At 57.3% G+C, this 23,791-nt stretch overlaps 1 protein-coding gene across 8 annotated transcripts; it reads left to right on the forward strand.

Moving 5' to 3' along the window:
- Nucleotides 1-910: 910 nt before the first annotated feature.
- On the forward strand, nucleotides 911-23,297 carry DNMT3B (DNA methyltransferase 3 beta). Of its 8 annotated transcripts, none has more exons than XM_030963022.1 (21): nucleotides 911-954; nucleotides 4,201-4,277; nucleotides 4,700-4,973; nucleotides 8,506-8,632; nucleotides 9,254-9,357; nucleotides 10,450-10,533; nucleotides 10,999-11,190; nucleotides 12,275-12,433; nucleotides 13,204-13,311; nucleotides 14,016-14,157; nucleotides 14,517-14,645; nucleotides 15,052-15,096; nucleotides 15,582-15,661; nucleotides 15,895-16,007; nucleotides 16,381-16,564; nucleotides 16,796-16,880; nucleotides 17,336-17,574; nucleotides 17,721-17,811; nucleotides 18,403-18,551; nucleotides 19,153-19,238; nucleotides 20,349-20,490. In XM_030963022.1, the coding sequence occupies exons 3-21, from the start codon at nucleotides 4,869-4,871 to the stop codon at nucleotides 20,488-20,490; spliced, it is 2,364 nt and encodes a 787-aa protein (XP_030818882.1). In that variant the 5' UTR covers nucleotides 911-954; nucleotides 4,201-4,277; nucleotides 4,700-4,868. The 8 variants fall into 8 exon arrangements, with proteins under 8 accessions (XP_030818882.1, XP_030818880.1, XP_030818884.1 ...); XM_030963020.1 differs by lacking the exon at nucleotides 911-954 and adding an exon at nucleotides 3,454-3,511 and having other exon boundaries at nucleotides 20,349-23,297; XM_030963024.1 differs by lacking the exon at nucleotides 911-954 and adding an exon at nucleotides 3,454-3,511 and having other exon boundaries at nucleotides 17,429-17,574.
- Nucleotides 23,298-23,791: the final 494 nt, after the last annotated feature.

Genomic DNA, 23,791 nt, shown 5'->3' on the forward strand with positions numbered 1-23,791 from the left:
CCTCGTCACTTCAGATTAGGCTGTAGCAGGCGTATCCTGTTTTCTAGGAAAAAGAGGATTTTGTGGCCAGCTTTGTTAGAGAGGCATTGAAGATTTTTCTTTGTGTGCCTCGGCGTTTGAAGTTTGCAGGCGGTAGCTGCAGACTTTCTAGATGTTCTGGTTACATGGATGACACTTATTTTTAACCTTATTTTTATTAGAGGTTTGTATCATGTGGGCCTGGCCAGCCCACAGGAAGGGCTAGAAACTTCTTGTAGGAGGGATAACATTTCCTATCTCTGTGTAAACAGCAATTCCCCCCAGATGGGAAAAGCTAGCCCAGCTGTAAGGCAGGCTGGGGCTGTATTCCCACATGTGGCAGCAGGATGAGGCTCTCCCACAACAGGAACAGACCTTGCTTCCAGCAGCCAGAGCCCTGCTGGGTGGCACAGCTCTCCCCAGACTCAGGAGAGGTGCCAGGAAAAGGAGACCTGCTCTGGGGAGCCGTGGTGAGGAGTGACTGGGTGCTGACAGCTGTGTTGGAGCAGCACTGGTGGAGCTGGTGGAGAGGCAGGCAGCCAGCACAGGGCTGGGGTGAGGTCTCAGACAATGAAGATACTCATGGAAGAGGAGGAAATATCCTGTGGGACGTGCTCTGATGGGGTCTTGCAGTGAAGAATGCTGTGCAGTGAGAATGATATTACTGTGGGCTGGGAAAGAGCCTCTGAGCTGTGTGTACATCAACACGGGAGCCCCAAAGCCCGAACGCAGCAGGAGCATCGCTGCCGGCCTCGGTGGAGAGAGAAGTTCCTCCTGCTCTCAGCCCCAGCTTGCAACTGCCCAGGCTGATTTAATGGTGCTGGTGCTCCTCCCTGCCTGCAAGAAGACTAAACAAGAGCTCAGCCATTACTGGGATGTGGAATCTGGGACCCACAAGATCCGGAGGTGACGAGGTTACACTGCTGACAGCTGTAGGTAATGGCACATTTATTGATTTGTGGAGGATCTCCAGGAACGCTGCTGTGATACATGGAGTAGGTCCCAACTCAAACCCTTGGGTGCAAAGCAAAAGATGGGAGGTGGTGGCAGCCAGAGCAGAGCTCTGGGCAGGGGGTGGCATTAGTTTGCCTGGCGAGGGTGACAAAGGAGAATTTTAGGAAGAAATTAGAAGTGGGAGAACTGGGTGGACAAAGAGGAGCTGGGCCTGGTGCCACACCCCAGGTGTATTTTAGAGAAGGCACTGCCTGAGCAGCCTTTAGTGAAGAGAAGGGTTGAGGGTTGGGAGTGAGGAGTTGTGTGTGGAAGAGCTGGCATGGTTGCTGGGAAGCCTGTGAAAAATGAGGAGTCACTTCCAATGTGAATGGATGTTGCCAGTCCCAACTGTGTGACAGTGACAGGGAATGGCTCCTTCAGCTGGTTGGTCACTGGCTCCATGAATTTGAGATGCCAGCCAGCCAGATGAGGGAATGGTTCTGGCTGGAATGACATTTTGCAGAAGCTGGGCAGCCCAGCCTCGCTGCAGATGGGAGTTCCTCCATCATGGGCAGGGATGTGTCTGTGGCATGGCGTGCAGAGGACATGCCTGTGCCCAGGGGTGCTGAGGGACCCCCCAGTTCTCCCTCCCTGCTCACATGAGCCCTGGCCAAGCTGCCTGCTCCTTGCAGCTCTGGAGTGGAGGAGCTTTGCCCACCCAGCCGTGTCCCATCACTGGTCTATGCTGAGAAGCCACAGGGCTGGTGGGAAGCAGTGAAGGAGCTGCTTTGCTACTCTCCTGAGAGGCTGCTGATGCCAGCCCTGGGTCAACAGAAGAGCCTGGAATGTGTGGCAGGAGCCTGGGTATAAAATCTCTGTAAAGGTTTCCCATGAAATTACATACACATTCTCTTGATTGTTAGGAAATAAACTCTCAGCATCTCTCTGTGGTGTGTGTAGCAGAGACAGGAAAAGGATCAGGCTTTGGCTCACCGTCTGCCAGAGCTGCTTTGTCTGGTACCAGACCTTTCCCACAAGCAGTTTGCAGAGCCTTGCTCTCCTGAATTAAATGATAACTGAGGGGCAGAGAGGGAAAGAGGGCGTTTCGGCTGGCGGGAGATTGATGGCAGGTCAGGGAGGCCAACAGCAGCAGGAAGGTTTCCGCAGAAAGGGAGAGGAACCCGTGGATGCTGAAGGGCTGATTCCACCCTCACAGTGCCCTGGAAGCTCTCATGAGCACAGCTCTCAAAAGCATTTCCCTTTCCTTAGTCTGGGAAAACAAACGGGAGTAAAATCTATTTGTTTGTTTTAATCTACTCACCCGAGCTGCGGATTGGCTTTAGGTTTGTGTGGTGCATGTTTGTTTGAATGGTGATGTTTAGTATCCCCAGGGGTTCATTCAGAGTGGGTTCCTCAGCTCCTCCTGTTCACTTGCAGAGCATTTTTTACATTTGCTGCCAAATTTTTCATGCTTGTGTTCTGCAGGGATGGAGGTGTGGTTTGGGGGAACCTGCTGTATAGGCCTGGGGCTGGTCCTGCAGATTTCAGACACTTTGTCTAACTAAGATTTCCTCCTGACCTTGAAAGCTCATTTCTATCACACCAGGATAATCATATTGCTTTTCTTACTGTTATACACTTTCCTGCTGAATCTAGAAGTAATAACAGGCAAGCAGGGAAGATTATACCCCACGTGGACTCCGGATGCTTTGTCTGGGGCAGGAGAGGCGCGGGCTGTGTCCCTGGCCCCGGGACAGCCCTGCAAGTGCCTTGCCTCTGGATGGGAAAGGGAAAGAACAAACAAAAACTGAATGTGAAACTTGTGAGGCTTTGTCTGCGGGGTTGTGCTGCATGGGGCAGTGTGGGTGCTGCTGGAAACTGGTGGGCACAGCTGGCTCGGTGGGCCAGGGCTCTGCCCGGCCCTGGGGTGCCAAGGGAGTCTCCTCTGCCTCAGGGATTGAGCTGCGTGGGGCTCCGAGGGCCGAGCCCCGGAGAAATGATGAACCCTGGGGGATGCTGGGCGGTGGAGGTGATACCAGGACGCCGGTGGGTACCAGGGGGTGGGGAGCCCCGGTACGGTGTGAGACACCGGAGGAACGTGGAGCTTCCGGAGAGGGATGCTGAGCCCCGCGGGGGTGATGCAGAGCACCGGGGAGGGTATGCGGGGAGCCGAGGCAAGGGGAATGTGGGGCGCCAGGCGGTGGTCCCAGCGATGTGGGGCAGCGGATGGGACACACTGGGCACCGGGGGGTGCGGAGTCGCGGCGGGGGAGGATGTGGCGCCCCGGGGGATGCGAGCCCTGGGGGAATGCGGGACCCCGAGGGCTGCGCGCCCGATGGGCCTGGGGGGCCCGGGGGGTGCGGTGGTGCTGCGGGCCCCGCGCTCCCCTCCCCCGCCATGGGGCGGTGAAGGAGGAGGAGGAGGAGGAGGGGCTGCCCAGCACGGGCAGGGTTAAAACGCCATGTAATCGGAGCGCGGGGCTGTCGGGGGCCGGCCGGGGCGCGGGCAGCGGCGAGCGGCGGCGCGGCCCCGCTGGACGGCGCGTCCCGCCGCGGCGCAGGTGGGCGCTGGACCGGGGGCACCGGAGGGTCCGAGCCGGAGCCGTGGCACATCCTCGTGGGCGGCTTTGTTGTCCGCGGCGGTGGCGGGGGACAATGAGGCGGGAGGGGAAGGCGGCACCGGGCGCACCGGAGCGCCTCGGCGGGAGCGCCCCGGCCGGTCTGGCGGCCCCGGTGCCCGGTAACCGGGGACTCGCGGCTTCGCCCCGGGGGCTGGGACAGCGGCAGGGGGTGGTGGGCCCGACGGCCACTTGTTGCCGGCACTCGGCTCTGGGGCGTGTTGTAGGGATCGTTGCTCCCACAGCTTCGGGCACGGTCCCCTAAGTCTCCCTGGTCCCGCCCACCCCTCCGGTCCCGTTGCAACTTTGGGAGTTTCCCGCGGAAGCCCCGGGGGCGCGTCCCGGGACTGTCACGGCGGGGCCGGTGCGGGACCCCCCGCGACCCGCGGGGCCGGGCCGGGGCTGAGCCAGGACTGCGGCGGGAGGTCCCCTCGCTGGTACGGCGAGTGATGGCTGCGGGCCGGGGGTGGCTCGGGGGCGCCGGGGTCCCCCTGCCCGGCTCCAGGCCGGGGGCACCGTGCGGAGCTGCCGGGGGTACCGGGACACGGTGGCGCTGCTGCCCCGGGCCGAACACCTTTGTTTTCGGTTCTCGGTCGGGGATCTGACAGCGCATCTTCCCTCTCTGTTGGCAGGAAAAGAGGTTCCCGGCGGCGCCTCGGGCGCGAAGCCTCCTCGGGGCCGATCCGGAGGGACGGGGTGGCCGGAGCAGGTATCGACCGGAGGGCTGTGCTGGCATCCGCCTCCTGCCGAGCCCGCGGGGGGCTCCGGGGAGGGGAGAGCATCGGAGAAGCAGGGATGAGCTCTTCAGCGTGGTCCCAGCGTGGGGCACAAGTCCCGGGAAGCCGGGAGAGGGGAGCGGCGGGGGTCCCCTGAGCGAGTGGTGGTCCTGGGGCAAGAGGTGGTCGTGCAACGACCTCCCTCGGAACGGGAGATGGCAAGGAGGGGATGGCTGGAGCGTGCTGCCCTGAGCAGTACTAGTACTCTCCTTTCCTGCCTCAGTTTCCAAATTTTTAATCAGCTGAGGAGGAGTGAGGCCGGGTATCCCCGTCCTGCCTCTGGGGCTGCACGGGGCTGGACGGGCGGCCATGGGGACAGCGAGGTGTCATTGTCATCTTTGGTCCCCTTGTTCAGGGGGAGAATGAAGCGGTGACGACTCCGGACAGAAGCCTGGCCACCTCTGAGCGGGCCTCACCTGTGCACCAGAGCCCCCCGAGCCCCCGGAGCCTCCAGCCCTGCCCGCAGCCCCAGCCCGCCGGCAGCCCCTGCTCCAGGCCGCGGGGCTCGGCGGGATCCCAGCGGGATGAACATGGTAAAGAGCCCGGAGCCGCTGCAGCAGCGGTTGGCGGGGATGGTGGCTGTCCGGGAGACGTCTCCAGCCTGGTCTGCGCTGGGAGAGGAGGGGCCGGTTCGTGTTTTGTTTCTTTTCTTTAACCCAGCTTTGCTGCGAGGCAGTGGGGAGAGCCGGGGTGGGCGCCGAGGGCTGCGGGGGGAGCGGAGCGGGGCAGGAGGAAACCGGGGGAAATGGAGGGAAGTGCCGGAGCGGGAGAGCAGAGAGGCCAGGCACAGGAAGCGGGCAGGGGGAGCCTGCCCTTCGCCCCCTGCCCTTCCCAGCGAGCACATCTGCGAAATCGGCGCCTTTCTTACGGAACTGCCAGCCCAGCAACTCCTTTCTTCCCAGGATTAGAGGGCAATGTTCGGTTTGGGGAGACTTAAAGGCCATTAGTGTGCACCGCAGCCCAGAGCCAGCCCGGCCATTAGGGTCCTTTATTTCTTTTTGTTATTCAAACAGGGCTTGGGCGATGGCTCCATCCCAGCCATGGGTAAAGCTTCCCTCCAGCCTTTTGATATGCATGCCCCTGTCTGGAGGCAAAGTCCGAAACCTCCCCACCTCCTGGGGACATGCACCTGATAACAGGGCGGCCTCTTTTCTCAGCAAGGAAAACTGAAACCAGCCTGGGCCGGGCTGGAGGAGCAGCCCCGGGAGCAGGGGCAGGGGTCCAGTCCAGAGCACGGCCCGGCCCGGCCAGGTGAGCCCTGCCCACGCTGCCCTCTCTGCCAGGTGAGCCCAGCCATCCTGCCCACTCTGCCTGCTCTGCCCGCCCCAGGGTGGCCAGCAGTCGTGGCCAGGCAGGGACCAGAATTCTCTCTAAGCAGTTAATGCTGTGGCATGGTCTTTAACCAGTTTGGCAAATCTTAAAGAAATTGGTATTGCAAAATGAGGGCGGGCTGTGGAGTCAGCGGGTTCATTGTCTTCTCGGGTGGGATTTGGCTGCAGGGCACGTCCTGGTCACCAGGCAGTGCCGGGGCTGCCGCTGGTGCCGGGCTCTGGGGGAGCTTTCGGCCGTGGAGCTGGAATTGTGCATTATTTGCCTCCTCATGGATTCTCATCTCCACACGGAGTGCCTGACTGCGGAGCACAGGGTGTGTTTGCAGGGCGCTGGGCAATGCAAACACTGCAGGGCTGGTCTCCCCTGAGCCAGCCCATGTGAGGGCAGTGCTCTGTTTCTGATTATTAATGCCCCGAGTGCACATGCTGGTGTGTTTTTGCGAGGGGAGGCGAGGACAAAGAGCCAAGCCTTCCTCTGGAGCAGGAGGGGGTGAGCTCACAAGGATGTGGCTCCTGTAGGGGACCCTGGGTGGTCAGTGGGCAGCAGGACGGGCTCCTGTGGCTTCAGCATTTGGGGCAAACAGCAGGAGAAGGGGTGGGAATTGCAGTCGTGCTGCATAGGTTAAGGATTTTGGGAGAGGCACTTTTAATGAGCAGTTTATGCCATGGTTTGCTGTTCCCTTTCCCGTCAGAGGATGGTGATGATGTCCTCAAGTGATCCTGGGCAGTGCAGCTGGAGAAGGGCACGGAGCAGGCAGGGAACCAAGCAGGGAGCTGACGTGCCTGTGCTCACGGCAGGGCCTGTGGCCCGTGCCTTGGACACGCAGAGCTGTGACCTGTGGGTCTCTGCTCTGCCAGCGAGCAGTTCCTTCCAAAGGGATAACCCTTTTCCCCCCACTTTATAACTGGAATAAAGGCCATGGGGGAGCTCCCTAAGCACGTGGCAAAGCTGAGCTTGGGGCATCAGGTGTTCAGTCCTGGCTGTGTCCCTGGCAAGACCTGGTCACTGTGTCACCTCCCCTGTGCTGGGCTGACAGCACACCCTTGCTTGGTGTGCTGGACATAAGGCAGTCTGGGGCTGAGGAAGGAAAAGCCATTTTGAAGTGCAAGTTTGAACTTCCTGGACTCAGGCTCCTGACAAAGGAATGAATGCAGAGGTCGTCTGAGAGTCCCAGTGGAGTTTTGTGGGTGCAGATGTTTGGGAGGGCTGGGAGATAGCCTTGCCTGCTTCTGTCCTCCTTGAATCTTACCTGCCTCATGCAGGTCCATCTCCTTGTACCCTCTGGTTCAGATCACCCTCATGCTGGGAGAGCAGCCTCCCTGTAGGGATTCCCAAGGGACATTCACTTTTTGGTGAGTTTTGCTGGTTTTGGCTGGTTTTGCAGCCATTGTCCTGGCTGCTGCTGCTCTGCAGCACTGTGGGCTGGGGAGGGGGAGCAGACCTGGAGGAGCTGGCCCTGACCTGGCTCTGCTGTGCCGTGGTGGATTCACCATCCTGGAGCATCCGGGGCCATGTGGGACCATCCGCCTGGGCCGGGGGCAGGCGGCGAGTCTGGGCAGCTCCCAGGAATTGTTTGCTGGGTCTGGGAGCAGATGTGCTGCAGCACAGGGATTTCTGCACACAGCTCTGGGGGTTTTGCAGCGTCTGGTGCCGTTCGTCTCCTCCTCCCTTTGTCCAGGGGGGAGGCAGCGTGTGCACCGAGGTTTCTGCCTGTGGAGGTGGGTGCTGGACACCTGTTTGCCTTTGTGTTTGAGCATTACCAGGTTTTTAACTCTGCCCTCTGCGTCCAAAACATCAAACTCCAACTGGTCTTTGTTTGTTGGAGGTGCTGACAGATGATTTCAAAGCAGAAATCTCAATTGTTAGGGCAGTGGTTGGAGGCGATGCGGAACGAGAGTGACACAGAAGGGGTGGTGAGCTGGAGCTGGGGTCTCTGGGGCTGAGGAGGGTGTTCCTTTGGCTTCCTAACAGGGCTGTAGGTGGGCAAAGCCCTGCGAGCTTCTCAGCTCTTGAGTTACGTGCTGCTGAAATGACTGTGCTGCTGAAATGACTGTGCTCTGGAGAGGCAAGTTGCAGCACAGACCCATAGCCCGGCAGTGAGGCAGCACAGTTCATGGCATCCGGGGGCCTCTGGGAGAGCTGGAGCTTCCACTCCGGAAAACAGGAGCCAGGGAGGGCACCCAAGGGAAGGCAGCAGAGCCCCAGCTCTGCAGGGACACCAGGGCAGCGGCTGCCAGCATGCACAGCCCCCTCACCCTGGGGCAGGGCAGCTGAGGCCAAGAGCAGGGGGCAGGAGGAGTTTTCTCCCTTGGAGAGAGAGTTTAATGCAGGCTCCAGGACTTTGCCCCCCATGGTGGGCTGTGCCTCTCCTACTGCTGCAGGAACAGCCCACCCACCTCTGGGCGTGCTGGGCAGCTGGAATACAGGAGGCTGGTGGCCCAGGGGTGGGCTGGTCCCAGGGGTGGCCCAGGGGTGGGCTGGCCCCAGGGGTGGGCTGGCCCCTGGTTTCTACAGGGTGGCCCTGTCTGGAAGTGCAGCTCCCCTCCAGACATGGTCTGTCAGAGTGAGCTGGGGCTTGGCAGCTCCTAACCAGCTTACAGATGTTGGAGGAAAACCTGGTGTTCCCTAAGGATAAGTGGGTTGCATCTGGGACCTTTTTTAGATGGAGCTGGTTGACCTTTAGGGCCACCACATTTATGTGCAGTGCTGTTTATTTCCCAGGACCTTTAGTTGCATCTCCAGTCAAACCCCTCTGCTAAGGGCACAAAGTTAAAGCTGGCGCAAGGACCTCGCTCTGTCTGAATTTCCTTTCCATTCTGGCTTCTACAGGCGACCATGAAAAAGGAGAAGAGCCATGGGCAGGAAGAGGCAGACTGTAGGGCAAAGCTGATCCTCATCAACGGGGACAATGCCCCTGGCGTTGTCCTGGAGGCCAATGGGAAGTCCAGCACTCCAGGTGAGGGTCACCATGCTGAGCCCAGAGTGCTCCCAGGATGCTCAGTGTTGGGATGTCACTGTGGCTGTGGAGTCCCCCCATGACCCCACTGGATTTCTGTGATCCAGGAGCACACCCAGGCCATGCTGTGTTGTGGGAATGGGTGCCACACTGGGATGCTGGCTCTGCCCCTCAATAGTTTAACCCCCATGGAGTGAGGAAAGCAGGGGAGCCCCTCCAGCCTGGGGGGCTGCATCACTGCTCCTGGGATTCTCCAGTCAGGGTTCCCAAATCCCACCTCCTGGGTTCACAAGGTCCTGCTTTAAATGACCTGGTGACAAGGCCAGAAGAACTGGCATGTGGCCTCCTTGTGCCTCTGAGCTTTCAGGAACCAGGGAGTAGATAAGAATGTCCCCATGCCTGCTGTTAGTCCCTCCCAGTTTTAGGGACAGGTGGGTGATCTGGGGCTGTGGTGCCACAGTGGGAGCCCTGGGGACACCACTTGTCTCTGCCCCCAGCCACGTTACTCTGAGATGAGCTTTGGTGTCTCCAGTTTGTGATGTGGGAGCAGTGGGAGGCTGGGACATGCAAGGACAGATGGGCTTGCAGAGCCTGAGGCTGCTCTGTCTTGTCTCTGCACAGATTCCAGGGGCCTGGGGCTGCTGCCCCTGAAGAAGAAGAAGGACAGCAATGGAGACCTCTCCAAGGAGGACCTGGCCTGGCCACTCGATCTGCCAGTGCAGAGGGTAAGTGAACACCGAGGATGCTTTTTGGGTGCTGTCTGTGGGTGTTATCTGGTGCCAGGATCCTCATCTCATTCCCTCTGGGCTTTTCTTGTGCTCAGTGCCAGAGGAACAGTCCAGTGATGAATGCAATACTCACAGCGTAATGTTTTAATTTTTAAATTCCTCTCCTCATGATACAGCAGTAGGAGGGGGTGGTGTGGGATGCAGCAATGCCCATTAAATGTTTCAGCAGCCTAATAAAATATGCTGATATTTTCTTTAAAGTCTTGGCTGTATTGATACACTGAAGCATCTCATGCCTCCCACTGTTGGGGTGAACTGCTTTTAGCTGCTGTGGGGCTGAACCCCAATTTTATCCACCCTCTTTTGTTGATTAGGTTGACAAACCTCCAGGGTCTGGAAGCATTTTTCCCTTCTGGCTTTATTGTTTTGAGTTAGAATTAAAACCCAAGGTTGGAGATCTGCCTGAGATGAGGCAGCTTCCAAAAGAAAGAGCCATAAATCCAGTGGGTGAAAATTGATCTTTCCCACTGTTTAGTTTTGGGGCTCTTCACTGCAAAATCTCGTTTAATTTTGAATCTCTGTTGTGCTGGGTGCAGGCAGCAAGTCTGGGCTGGACTGTAACTCTGACCACCAGGGAAAGGCTGCAGGGCTGCTGTGGGAAAGAGCACCCATAGCAGTGTGAGAGCATCTAGGGTGTGTAAGTGTGTCCATGCCTGGGATGGCTGCTCTGCCATGGCCTGTGGTTCTCCTGGCATCCCAGTCCTCCCAGCTGTGGCTCCTGCTCTCTGTCATGCTGGGTGCAGTGGGCTGCAGCAGTGGGGCTCCTGAGCCTTGCAGAGATGCTGTGGAGCAGAAAATTGCCCAAAGGGGCTCAGCACAAGGTGCCTCCAGCATGCATCTGTCTCCTCTGACCTTCCCCAGGGCACTGCCTGTGGTGCTCAGCCCCATGAGGCACAGACTGCCCGTGTCCCCGTGTGAGGGGGGCACCCATGCTGTGGCAGGGTGTTCTGGTAGCAGGTGCAGCCCTGGGGCAGGGCTGGGCGGGAGAGCAGCCTCAGGCAGAATCCCACCCTGTGCCTCCTGTTGCAGGCAGGGCGGACCCGGCAGGAGATGCGGCTCAAGGACCCAGCACGCAGTGTGGAGCCTCCCAGGGAGCTGCCAACTCCCGTGCGGGTGAGGGTCTGACAGGGCCAGGGCTCCCCTGGGCCTTCCCTTGGGCTCCAGGGCCCTGCACTGCTGCTGTGCCCTGGTCAAGGGTCTTCAGAGATGGTGCAGCCTCCCCGTGCCTCAGTTTCCCCAGTGAAGGGGTGTGTTTGTGCTGTATTTTGCCCCTGCTATAAACTGGGTGTATTGAGCAGCCTGGGGTGGATTTGGGACAAGAAAATGGGAGGGGGCAGTGGTGCACCATTTGCTCTGGGTCTGGCAGGTAAAAGCAGAGCAGTTCTCCTGCAGATGCCCCCATTAAGGGCTCTCCTCTCTATTCATGGCTGCAGTGGTGTCCTCACTCCCTGGCTCCCCCTCTCTGATCCCCACTGCAGGGTTGGGGTGATGTGGGGAATGGGGGTGATGTGGGGCAGGTCTCTGCTCCCCCTGTCCCTCTCCCTGCTGCACTCACACCCCTCTGCCTCTGCCATGCAGAGCTCCAGGCGTCGCTCTGCCGTGCCCACACCCGTGACCATCGACCTGACGGAGGAGGAGGACTCGCAGGACTCATCCCAGAGCAGCAGCACACTCTCGGGGAGCAGCTCCCAGGAGGGGCAGAACGGCTCTGCTGACCTGGGGGCTGAGGAGGCAGAGAGCAGAGACATGGGCATGGCACTGGAGTACCAGGTATGGAGGGGCTGAGCTCTGCTCCTGCACCCAGGGTGGTGTGGGGCAAGGATGAGCCTCTGTGACTTGTCCCAAAACAAACCTGGAAACCTCAGTGCTGTTCCTCCTGCCCACCCTTCCCTGCATGCCTGATGGAGCCAGGCTGTCTCCATCTATCAGGCTTGGATGCTCTGGGGACCAGCCCTGCCAAGCTGCCACTGGTGCCACACGTGGGCCCCCCGAGACACACATGAGTGTGCCGTGCCCTGCTCAGACAGGCACTTGCATGTGCAGAAAACATTTCTGTCGGGGATGCTGGAGAGAACCGAAGCTGCTGGGGCTGCAGAGCAGGATTCAGTGCCTGCGGGCCGCAGGGCAGGGCCCCAGACTTGCAGGAATTGGGCAATTGCATCTTGCTGCATAATTAAGTACGTAATTGCAGAACAAAGCTGGGAAGGAGGGCTCTGCAGGCAGAGAGGTGACTTTTCTCCGTGTGAGGTTCCTTGCTGTGCACAGCACCCAGCGTGCCTGCGATGGGTCACACCAAAATTCTTGGCTCTTTTTTTTTCTTCTGTGTTTTTGCTCTGCCACATTTCCTGCTCTCCCCAGCAGGAGCAAGAGGAGGGTGGGTGGGTGTCCTCTCCCTGGGGTGCAGCCACACAACACAGGCTGAGCCGTGAGCCCTGTGCAGGCGCTGCCCTGTGCCAAGGAGGGCACCCAGGGAACAACCTTGGTGCAATGCTCCCCGTGTTTGCAGAGACCCTGGCAGGGCAGGCAGGAGTGGACACGCATGGGGCCGGGTGCCAGGTGGGCTGTGCAGGACGGAGCACGCACCACGCCGTGTGTCAGCCTCGGGCTCAGCATGGGCTGGCACACACAGGCCTCCCCACCAAGCTTCAGCATGGATCAGGGCTGCCAGGTGACAATGGCTTGGCCCTGTGCTTGAGGGAGCGGTTGCAGTTTTTGGAGATCACTGCACTAAGGTTCTACCTGCGTGACACACGTGGTGACACACCAGGGCTGTCCCCTGCGCTCCAGGGCTCTCCTGCACAACTGCCCAGACAAAATGGGGAGTTTGGGCTGATCTGTTGTGTTGTGCTTTCAGGATGGGAAGGAATTCGGAATTGGGGAGCTTGTCTGGGGGAAGATCAAAGGTTTTTCCTGGTGGCCTGCAATCGTCGTGTCCCACAGAGCCACGGCCAAGCGGCAGGCAGTGTCGGGCATGCGCTGGGTGCAGTGGTTTGGAGACGGGAAGTTCTCCGAGGTAAGAGAGAACTTAGACTGTTTTGGCCCAGCCCAAAACATCCTCCCCTGCACGTTTCTGCCCCACTGCTGAGGCTGGCTGTGGGGGGTGGATGTGCTCTTGCAGTCTCCCCTCCCGGTGTTAAGCATGGCCAGGCCCTGGCAGGTTCTCATGGCTCTGGTGTCTGTAACTAATCACTGGTAGGTTGGTGACAGCATCCAGACGTGGGGACACCTGCCTGGCCACTTCACAGCCTTTTGTCCATGCTCCAGAGCTTTCCCTGTCACTCCCTGCCTGGGGAGGGGTGTCCCCTCAGAGCCCCTCACAGAGTCAGTACCCTGAGTGGGAAGGGACCCACAAGGATCTTTGAGTCACACTCCTTCCCTGCTCGGGACAGCCATAAAATCCCACTACATGCCCCAGAGTGTCATCCAAACTCTCCTTGAACTCTGTCAGGCTCCTGCCATGACCACTTCCCTGGGGAGTGTGTTCTAGTGCCCAGCCATGAACCTTTTTTAATATCCAACGAGGATATTTCCTATATCCAGTGAGGATACCAACCCCTCCCACGCTGCAGGCAGGAGGGAGGAAGTGCTGTGCTGGTGTCACACCAGCAGTGCCGGCAGAGGGTGCAACCCACCCGTCCTTGTCACACTGCTGCTCTTGGCACAGCTGCCTCTGGGCTCCTCCTGTGGCCACAGTGCTGCAGCTGGGGACTGCCCAGTGCTGGGGGGATAAGGCCCAGCAGGGCATTCCCATCTCACAGCTGAGATCTTGGGGCTCTCTCCCAGGTTTCTGCAGACAAACTGGTGGGACTGATGGCCTTCAGGCAGCATTTCAATTCCTCCACGTTCAACAAGCTGGTGTCCTACCGCCGTGCCATTTACCATGCTCTGGAGGTAACCACCAGGGGTGGGTGAGGAGGTGCCAGCTGAACCAGCTGGGCTGAGGGGACAGTGGCATGGATGCAGTAAAACCCTCCTTTCACTGCTGAGATTATTTTCAAGTGTGGCTGTGGGGCCAGGCTCTGCTTATCCTGAGGGTTTAGGGGTAGCTGCTGCTGCTCCAGGGTCTCACTGCTCCAGAACCCCAGGCCAGACTCCCTGTGAGGGCTTGGATGTGGCAGCATCATGGCAGCAGGGCAGTGCCAGGCTGGCCAGAGGTGTCCCAGGTCAGTGCAGGATGCCCTTTGAAGTCAGGATTAGTGCTGAGCACTGGTGAATCCAGTCTCCATCCAAGGGATGCACCACATGTCAGCCTGTGGGGCTGCAGACCCACAGACATCTCTTGTGTCTTTTCTTCCTGCCACTTGCCATGGAGCAGAATCTGGGTAAGGGCTTTGGCTGGGCTGTCCTTGCTTCTGGCTCCATTGGGGCTGCTGGAGGAGAGATGGGCTCATTTCAGGGATGGAGGCATGGGGCTGTGGCCAAGGGCACACCCAGAGTGGGAATCCATCAGCTGCCACCATCCCAGGGCCACTAAGCCCTCTGTGTGTGTGTGCTGGGTGGGGAGGGGGCCTGGGGCTGTGGCCCTGGCAGGCTGTGGCTGCTCCCCTGACAGAGACCACCATGTCACTCTGTCCCCTGCTGCCCATGCTCCTCAGGTGGCCCGGAGCCGGTCGGGGAAGACGTTTACAACTGGCCCCAGGGAGTCTCTGGAGGAGCAGCTGAAGCCCATGATCGACTGGGCAATCACTGGCTTCAAACCCCTGGGGCTCAAGGGACTGCGGCCACCCAAGGGCTCAGGTGAGGTGGTGCCATCAGCTGCCTGGGGGCTGGTGGGGGCTGGCATGGGCAGTGGCCACTGGGGGCTGCCCCTGGCTGAGCCTGCTCACCCTATGCTGTGGCCATGCCAGTCCAGTCCCGGGGGGATCCTGGGGCTTCTCACTGGGACCCTCAGTGGCACTGCAAAAAGCTGAGGCAAAACACCCTCCAAGCTCCATGGAAATCACACCTGGCAGAGCCTTGTGCCATGTGTGAGGACCTGGTGGCCAGGAAGGGTCCTGCTGTGGCTGGGGTGAGACCTGGCAGGGCTTGGCAGGAGGTGCCCTGGGCCAGTCCTGAGGCTGGAGGCTTGTCCTTAAGGAGGTTCCTTTTCCTTGCAGAGAATGGGGTGCTGAGGAATGGGACAGAGGAGGTGGTGTCCCTTGAACAGTGTCCCCCCACCAAGAGGCTGAAGACCTACCCCTGCAACAGCAGCAAGGAGCAGCGTGTGGAAGAGGACCAGACCCGAGGTAACCAACACAGAGAGCTGGGGAGGGGCTTGGCCTGGGCTGTGCTCCCCAAGAGCGCTGGGAAACCATTCTGGCTAAGGGCTTGGCTCTTCCCAGGAGCCATGAGCCTGGGTTCTGAAGGCAAAAGCTTTTGTGGTCTGATGGTGCTGACTTGTGCCTTACAAGACACCAGCAAACCCAACTGCAGGACATGGGCTGGGCCCCACCAGCTTGGAGCATGTGCTGCTATGCTAAGCTCTAATATCTCCATCAGTGAAAGGATGTGGGCTTTGCACCAAAATCTGTCAGCAAAGCTGGAGTAGTTCTAATGCAAGAAATAAGGCACCTGTAAGCAGAGTGCATTTAAAGTTTGTAACACAAAGAATGATAATGTCTTTTTTTTTTCTTTCTTTTCAAATTTATAAAGAGCAAATGGTTTCTGACGTTATGAACAACAGCGGGAAGCTGGAAGGTAAACGCTAGCCCTGTCTCTCCTTGGAAGAGGTGTGAGGTGCTGGGGGTGCCCAGCAAGGGTCGTGGGTCCCTTTTCAACTGCACCATGTAGGAGGGGGAAAGTGCTGTGAGTGCAGGGTGCTGAGGGGGACAGGGTGCTGAGGGGGACAGGGTGCTGAGGGGGACAGGGTGCTGAGGGGAGCAGGGCGTTCAGGGGAGCAGGGCGTTCAGGGGAACAGGGTGGATGGGGTGCTGGCCAGGTCATCCATGGGAGCCACAGCCACATCTGGATGCAGTTCCAAGGGCAGGCCCCAATTTGGTGCAGTTCTGAGGGCAGGCCCCATTTGGGTGCAGTTCCAAGGGCAGGCCCCATTTGGGTGCATTTCTGAGTGCAGGCTTTATGCAGACACTGCTCCAGCCTCTGCAGCCCGTGGTGGGGGTGTAAGGGGGTCGTGCCCTGGGTGTTCCCTGCCCTGGGTGAGCGAAGCTCTCTCTGTCCCACAGATAGCTGTTTGTCCTGCGGGAGGAGGAACCCAGCCACCTTCCACCCACTGTTCAAGGGGGGCCTCTGCCAGACATGCAGGGTAAGTGCTGCTGTGCTGGGGCTGAGTGGGAGCCTGGGGCCAGAGGGTGGAGCTGGCCATGCTGTGTCCTCCACACTGAGGGGCTGTCCCTCAGCGTGTCCTCACCACCTTGAAACATTTGAGGATTGCATCTCCAAAATCTGTACTGAGAATGGAGCAAAGCTGTGTTTTCCACCATCTGAGCATGGCTCCTGATCCTCTGTCCTTCTCTGCTCCTGCTGTCCTTTTGCTAGGATAGATTCCTGGAGTACTTCTACATGTACGATGAAGATGGGTACCAGTCCTACTGCACCGTCTGCTGCGCAGGCAAGGAGCTGCTGCTCTGCAGCAATGCCAGCTGCTGCAGGTGAGCCCCATGTCTGCTCCTGGGGCTGAGGGCCTGGCATCATTCCCAGGGAGCTGCAGGAAGTAGGGTCATCCTCCATGAGCCTGGGCAGGGGCTTTGCTTCTCTTCAGTTGGCTGCCATGCAGCATATTGTGACACAGCCTACTTGCCCTTACTAAGCCAGGTATCACCTGAATAAATCCTGTGGAGGTTGGCTGGAGACTTACCCATGCCTTGGTCACCAGCTGGTGTTAGCAGCCCTAGAAACCAGAGTACTGTCTGGAAAAATATCCTGTAAAGGCTCTGTTCCATGGCAGGGGAGAATCCAGGAGAAGCTGGGGTGACCCAAAGGGGTTGCTGGGGTGACAAGCACAAGCTGTTGTGGTTTGGGCAGGTGCTTCTGTGTGGAGTGTCTGGACGTGCTGGTGGGGCGAGGGACGTCAGCCAGAGTGAAAGAGCAGGAGCCCTGGAACTGCTACATGTGCCAGCCCCAGCAGAGCCGCGGCGTGCTGCAGCGCCGGCAGGACTGGAACACTCGCCTGCAGGACTTCTTCACCAGTGACAAGGGACAGGAATATGTAAGGGCTGGGGCAGGGAGCCTGGTGTGCTGGGATGTGGGGAAGAGGGTCACTGAGGGCTACCTGGATTTCCTCTTCCCTCTGCCTTGGTCTTGTTCACCTACCCTTTCCAAGGGTGCCAGGCTCTTGGTCCTGCAGATGCTCTCCTGAAGGTGGAGGTGCTGCATTCAGAGCCTAATGGGACAAGGCAGCACTGCCAGGGCTGGGGCTTCATGGCTGTCTCTATTGCAGGCTGCACCCAAAATCTACCCAACAGTTCCTCCAGCGAAGAGGAGACCAATTCGAGTGCTCTCGTTGTTCGATGGGGTGACAACAGGTGAGGCAGTAGGGAAGCACTGCTGGGCAGCTCTCAGCGCTGGGCATTGGGGATGAATCATTCCATGGGCTCAAATCTGTCTCTAAAAGCTTGGTGGGGAGGAGGGGGTGAAACCAGGGTGATCCCCATCAGAAAAGGGATGAGGGCAGGGTCTCTCTTTCCTGCTGGAGGTGGAGGGAGGGCATGGAAGGGGAAGGGATGGAGGGGAGGGCATGTGTGGGCACCTCGCAGAGGTGTTCCTGCTGTGCCAAGTGTGATCTGGGGTGGCTGGTTCCCTTGAGAAGCCAGAGCTGTGGGGACACCAGTAACCTGTACTCTGAAGTGCCTGAGGGCAACTGGTTTGTCTCAGTTCACTCAGCTCTGGCATTCTGCTTTCTGGGAGCAAACCTGCCTGGAGGAATGGGTCAAATAAAAGTTGACTCACCCTGAAGTGCTGTTTGACTACACCCACCTAGGACATCCAGGAGCGGCCACATCAAGCGGTGCTGACGAGGGAGACTTGGAGGCTAAAGAGAGCAGTGCCACCTCAGACCTCTGTCCGTTGGCAGGGTACACGGTGCTGAAGGACTTGGGCATCCAGGTGGAGAAGTACATTGCCTCAGAGATCTGTGAGAACCCCATTGCTGCGGGCAAAGTGCGGCCCGAGGGCAACATCACATACGTGCACGATGTCAGGAACATAACCAAGAGAAATGTGAGCTCTGCTGCTGTGGGAGCCTGAGGGACAGGGCACCGTGGGGGCATGGGTGTCACTGGGACAAGCTTGTGCCCTGCCCCATGGGGAGGAGAGACCCATTTCTGTGGCGTCCCCTAACGGTCTGGGCTGTCTGTTCTCTATAGATTGAGGAGTGGGGTCCTTTTGACCTGGTGATCGGTGGAAGCCCCTGTGATGATGTCTCCCTTGTCAATCCAACCAGGAAGGCTCTGTTTGGTAAGGCTGCTTTGCTCTGCTGGGCTGCATACCTTGGGATGGTCCTGGGCCGTGGAGCCACCTTCTGGGTGGTGGTTCAGCCCCAGGCTGTATTGGTGATGGGCTGTCTCCATACCCATCTTGGTGGGGAGGGCAGGCAGGCCCCCCAGCCTCACAGCCCCAGCTGGTGCCAACCTGTCACAGACATGTTTTATGAAAAATCCTTTCCTTAAGATTTTTTCTCCTGAGAGAGAAGCTGAGAGGCCTCAGGAACAAAATGTAAACAATGATTACCTGCTGCTGTAGAATGCAGCAGGTAGATCTGTGATTGGTCTCATATAGTTGTTTCTCATTAATGGCCAATCACAGTCCAACTGTCCAGGCTGTCTCGATCAGTCACAAGCCTTTGTTATCATTCCTTTTCTATTCTTAGCTAGCCTTCTGATGAAATCCCTTCTTCTATTCTTTTAGTATAGTTTTAATATAACATATATAATAAAATAATAAATCAAGCCTTCTGAAACATGGAGTCAACATTCTTGTCTCTTCCCACATCCTAAGACCCCAGTAAACACCGTCACACCAACCTGCTGCTCGGCTTTTTCCCCACAGAAGGAACTGGGAGGCTGTTCTTCGAGTTCTACCACCTGCTCAACTACGCCCGTCCCAAGGCAGGCGAGGAGCGGCCCTTCTTCTGGATGTTTGAGAACGTGGTGGCCATGAGGATCAATGACAAGAGGGACATTTCCCGGTTTCTGGAGGTAGGGATTGCTGACAGCTGTGGGAAAGGCCTTGGAGCAGGTGACATTTGCTGGGCTGTGCTGGGTGTGAGGGTCTGGCTGTGGTTTCCTGTGGCCCTGATGCTGGAAAACCCCCTGCCTGGTGCACATGCCAAGGAATCAAGTTTAGTCTTGGCTCTGGATCCTCCCCTCTGGCTTTCATCAGGTCAAGCCCAAGCACAAGTCCTCTGGGGGAGGGGTTTTGCCAGCATTGCAGAAAGCATCTGTTCCCAGCAATGCCTGTTATTTCTGGGGAGAGGGGGGTCAGGGACTGGGAAGGAGTTTTAACTCTGTGGTAGCCAGGATGGATTGTGGGTCAGCAGGGACCACTGGTGTAAAATCACAGTTGAAGGCTGATCCTGGTCCATGGGTGATGGTCAATAGCTGCTGGCCATGGCCTGGGAACTCATGTGGCCACCCAGGCTGTTCTCTGGTGTGAAACAGCGTTTGTGGGAGCTACAACATTTTGAGGATTTTGACATCTTTTAAGTCCCTGCAGTGCAGTTGGGAAGGGCTGTTCACGCAGGAGAGAATCAAGCCAACATTTCCTCTAACTTTTTTTCTCCCTGTTTTTGGCTCGCAGTGTAACCCAGTTATGATTGATGCAATCAAGATATCAGCTGCCCATAGAGCTCGTTACTTCTGGGGCAACCTCCCTGGGATGGACAGGTAATCAGTCAGTCTGCTGTCCTTGGATCTCTCATGGTAGTTTTGGTTTGTTTTGTAGTGCCCATTCGGGTTTTTTTTGTCTCCCTGGCTCTAAGCCCAGCTCCTGGGAGCAAGGAGCCACAGCTCCCGCATGGGGCAGCTTCCCTGCAGTGATGTGCACATGATAATTAATGCTCTTACTAATAAGCAATGATGAGACTGCAAGGGAGAAGTGTAGCAGCATCCCCTGCCCTGGCCCTGAAGGTTTTGGAGGGAGGAGTGATGAGGCTTGCTCAGGATGCTCTGGTGGGTCTGGCTGGGGGTGCACACGTGGATTGCCTTTGGGGTCAGGCCCAGGCTGATGTGGGGTGCTGTATGGCAGCCCTGTGCCCCAGTCAGTGCCATGGTTGTGGGTTTATGGAGGAACTGAGTGGCTGCTCTGGCTGTGGTGGGTGGTGTGGGGAAGCTCACACCACAGCCAGCAGCTGCTGTGACAGGGCATGAGTGCACCCTGCTCCACGCTTCACACCATGAATTCATGGCAAAACACAGCAGAAGGACTGGGAGCAGGTAAATCCAATTACAAGCAGTCCATTACACCAAATATGTGTGACCGAACCTGAAGGTTTTGCATCATGGATGCTTCTGGCCAGTAAACACAAGACTGGGGTTAAATACTTTTGCTTGCTTATATTTAAATTGCCAGTATTTGTTGGAGTTAACACTCAGCTAAAGGCATTTGTAAGTAAAATAACGATTCCAAGCCTTTGTCATGTGAAATGGCTGTTGGACTTTCATCTGTCTGATTGTAAGGGAAGTGCCCAGCCCATGACTCAGAGCTACTCACTCCTATCTCCATGGAGTAGCCCTAGGGCAATGCTTGCAGAGGTGCTACTGAGCAGAGGCAGACTGGATGTCCAGGCACAGGAGCCTTGCCAGGAAATCCTACAAGGTGCAGGGCACTGGGGATGGTGGGAAGCCCCATCCAGAACTGCTCAGGCCCTGTGGGGCTGGAGAGGTGAATCCCCTCCCCACAGGAGACTCCTGATGCTCACTGTCTTTGGTGGCCTGGGAGCAGTGCTGCCCAGGGAAAGGGATTCCTGCTCCGCCTCACCTGCCCTCTCCCTGCAGGATCTTTGGCTTCCCCCTGCCCTACACGGATGTCTCCAACATCGGCCGCGGGACTCGCCAGAAGCTGCTGGGGGGCTCGTGGAGCGTCCCTGTCATCCGGCACCTCTTCTCCCCACTCAAGGATTACTTTGCCTGTGAATAGCAAACTGGAGCGTCCCTCGTCTCTCTGGTAACGATGCACAGCACCGCTGCTGTGGCAGGAGAGGGACGGGCACGGCCACCGGGCTGCCAGGGCCCCGTCCCTCCCCGGGGACGGCAGCCTGGGAGAGCCGAGGAATGTCTGTAACCAAAGAACCTGGCAGGGCAACTTCTGTAAAGGGACTAACAGTGATCCGTAGTAGGAAATGATGGACACGAAGCTTTAATTACCCAGCACACGAAGCTCTATGCATCACTGATGAGATGGGAGTCTCATCCTCCAGAGCATTTTTCCTGTTTAGCCTGGAGCTGGGAAGTCACCACTTGCTGAGCAGCCAGCGTGCGGGCAGCTGCTGGGGAGCTGCAGGCAAACCTGAACTACAGTGAATTGGTGCTTTTCCTAAACATACAAAACCTCTTGAAGTAACTGCCAAAAACCCCCAAACCGTAGCAGCAGGTGTAAGGGACCCTGCTCAGGTTACACACTGAACACAGGATCAAGAAACCAAATCTTTTTTGTTTTTATTTTTTTGATAAAATTTAATTTTGTTGTTTTGATGTCTATTGCTGCTTTAAGGCATTACTTAAGAATGTGGAGATTCCTAGACCTGAATGTAGCTGAAACTGAACTGTGAGGTGATAGAATTACTTCTCTAGCTAGAACTAAAGAAATATTGTCATATATGTTTGGTTGTAGTTTACAAATATTCACTACTTCCTTTTTAAAGCATCTAAAACCTCTCCTTAGATTTTAAAATCCTGCTGAATGGTTTGCAAGCTTACACAGTAACTGGAGCAGGGAGGATTTGGGCTCCAGGGTCTGTAAAGGAAAATATTCTTGGAGCATCCATTTCCCAAATGAATGTGGTATGTCAGCAGGAAGGACAGTGTAATGGTCAATGGCACCCTCAAATCTCAGCACCCCAAATGTCAGGTAGGATGTCATGAACCCAAGCAGTGGTGGCATTCCTTCCAGGGAAAATCCCACCCAACCCTCGTGGAGTGCAGGGACCAGGAGTGCAGCACTGCTCTTGCCTGTGCCCATCTCATGCTGTGCCCAGGGAATGGGACAGTGAGGCAGGAAAGCACTGCCACTGCTGGGGGCTCTGGGGCTGTACCTCTCCTCCACTGTGCTCCCATCTCCCTGTGCACAGAGGTGGGATTGTGTGCCCAGCCCCAGCCTGGCAGTGCCCTGGGGGCTCCTGGGGCTGTACCCCCAAACTGGGAGCTCCTGTGGCCACCACTGATTCACTTTTGATTGCCTTCCTCTACTCCCCAGCTTTCCCAGAGTGATTATCCTGCTTTCCATGAAGTCCTGGGCACACTGAGCCTGTGGACCAGCAGGTGCCCATGGCCATTTCAGCCAGGTTTTCTGTAGCCACCAGGTTACTGTTCTAGCAGGCATCTCTGGGGATTCTGAATTCCAATGCACATTTCAATGCACTGAAACCACTCCCCCCTTGGTCCCTCTGTCCTGCCCTACCTCCGCTGTTCACCTGCCACCTGGCTCTGGAAGAGCCTTCTCAAAATGATTCAGGTTCAAACTGTGGGCCAACCCTCCACCCAAGCAATGCCAGGCTGCCTTGCTCTCATGCAGGGTGCTGTACAGCATCACTGGGAAGAACTTCTTTCCCAGCTCCTTCTACCTCTCTGGCACCCCTGTCCTTGTGGTGGAGGACTGCAGCCGCCCATTTTGCACCCTTGTGTGCAGTTTTCCATCCCAGCTCCAAAACCCATCTTCTCTTGGTCTCCAATCCAAGGCTGTGCTTGGGAAGCAAGGAGAACAGCAAGGGAAACCCAGGTAGTTTAAAGGCTTTTTTTCCCTGTTTTCACCTGGAGGTTACTCTTTAGAGAGAACTCCTTGGGGGTTCATTCTCAAGCCACATGCCTTAGTTAAGAAAACTCTGAGGAAAGCCAGACAGGCTGGTCCAAGTCACTGCTGGCACCTGCAATGCTTGACAAACGCTTGGGGACACGTACCACCCTCTTGCCACCAGCCCCTGGACTGGGAAGGTGGCAGGGTGGGTTCTGTGCGTGCTGGAGGTGTTTGGGAAGCCTTGGCACTGCCATTGCTGCACCAGCTGCTTTTGGACTCTTTGCCAATCTGTGATCCTTGTGTCCAGCTGGACCCCAGCCACAACACTAATTCCTCATCCCAGGTCCTTGCAGTCCCCGTTTGGAGCCCAGCATGGGGTGTGAGGGCAAACACCCATCAGTGCAGGGGCTCAGCGTGACAGCCATCCTCTGCCCTGAGGGGCGTGATTCCTCCAGACTGGGCCAACACGTGCCCTCCACTCCGTGGCATCCCTGATCTTACATACACCGCATCTCACATCCTTTCCTATCTGATCAAAAGGAAAACTAATTGATGAGGGGAAAAAAAGGACTTGGGGAAAGTAAACAAAGATAAAAGAGGAATGAGAATTGTCTTGGCATTAAGCTCTCTTGATGAGAATTGTAGTAGACAAGTCTTCCTTGAAATGTTTTTCCCTGTAAGAGCAGCTTTTTATTTTGAATTTATGAAATGTTAAGGGAGGGAGATCTCAGAAATTACTTTTTAATACTTTTTAAATTTATCTCTCCCTGGTGCTATTTTTTTAGGTTAAAGATTTCTAATGTCGAACATGCTGCGCATTTTTATGCAATCTTTTAAAAATGAGAGAAATGTATCATGTTTAACGCATTTTAGTTTTTGTATCCTGGAGTGTGGAAACTCGCAACTCTGCCTTGTCTACATGATTTCACTGGTTTCCATGTGGGAAAAAAAATGTCGACAGTTTACCATTTATCATGTCTGATTAAAAACGAGTATTTCTGTACAGCTGGACAGTCTTATTGGGGAAATGAAGGGGGTTCACAGTGGGAGGACGGGCACAGCCAGGGATCCGAGCCACCCCTCTCCTGCTGCTGCTGAGGTGACACCAGTGACACCAAGGTGGCCGAGGCTGATGTGACAGGAGAGCTGGAGCCGTGTCGGGCTGTGCCGCTTGTTTGGGGTCGATTTGTGCCGCTGGGTCCGGGGCCGGGCTGTGCCGGGGGTTCGGGGCACGGCTGTGCTGGGGGTCCCGGGCTGGGCAGTGCCGGGGTTCGGTTGGGCTGTGCTGGGGGTCGGTGTCCGGTTGTACCGGGGTCCAGGGCTGGGCTGTGCTGAGGGTCCGGGCCGCGCAGTGCCGGCGGTTCAGGACCACCGGGCTGTGCCGCGGGTCCCGGGCCGGGGCAGTGCCGGGGTCTCGGGTCCGCCCGTCCCGGGGCTCGCGGCCGCAGCGGCTCCGTCGCACCCTCAGGCCCGAGCCCTGCGCGACCCT

Source organism: Camarhynchus parvulus, chromosome 20 (genome assembly GCF_901933205.1).
Source record: "Camarhynchus parvulus chromosome 20, STF_HiC, whole genome shotgun sequence".
Taxonomy (NCBI): domain Eukaryota; kingdom Metazoa; phylum Chordata; class Aves; order Passeriformes; family Thraupidae; genus Camarhynchus; species Camarhynchus parvulus.

Coding starts and splice junctions, on each gene's coding strand:
- DNMT3B (XM_030963022.1), top strand. CDS start 4,869: ATGAACATGGTAAAGAGCCCGGAGCCGCTGCAGCAGCGGTTGGCGGGG. Junction 10,534..10,998: donor AGCTGCCAACTCCCGTGCGG/GTGAGGGTCTGA, acceptor TCTGCCATGCAG/AGCTCCAGGCGTCGCTCTGC. Junction 19,239..20,348: donor AACCTCCCTGGGATGGACAG/GTAATCAGTCAG, acceptor CTCTCCCTGCAG/GATCTTTGGCTTCCCCCTGC.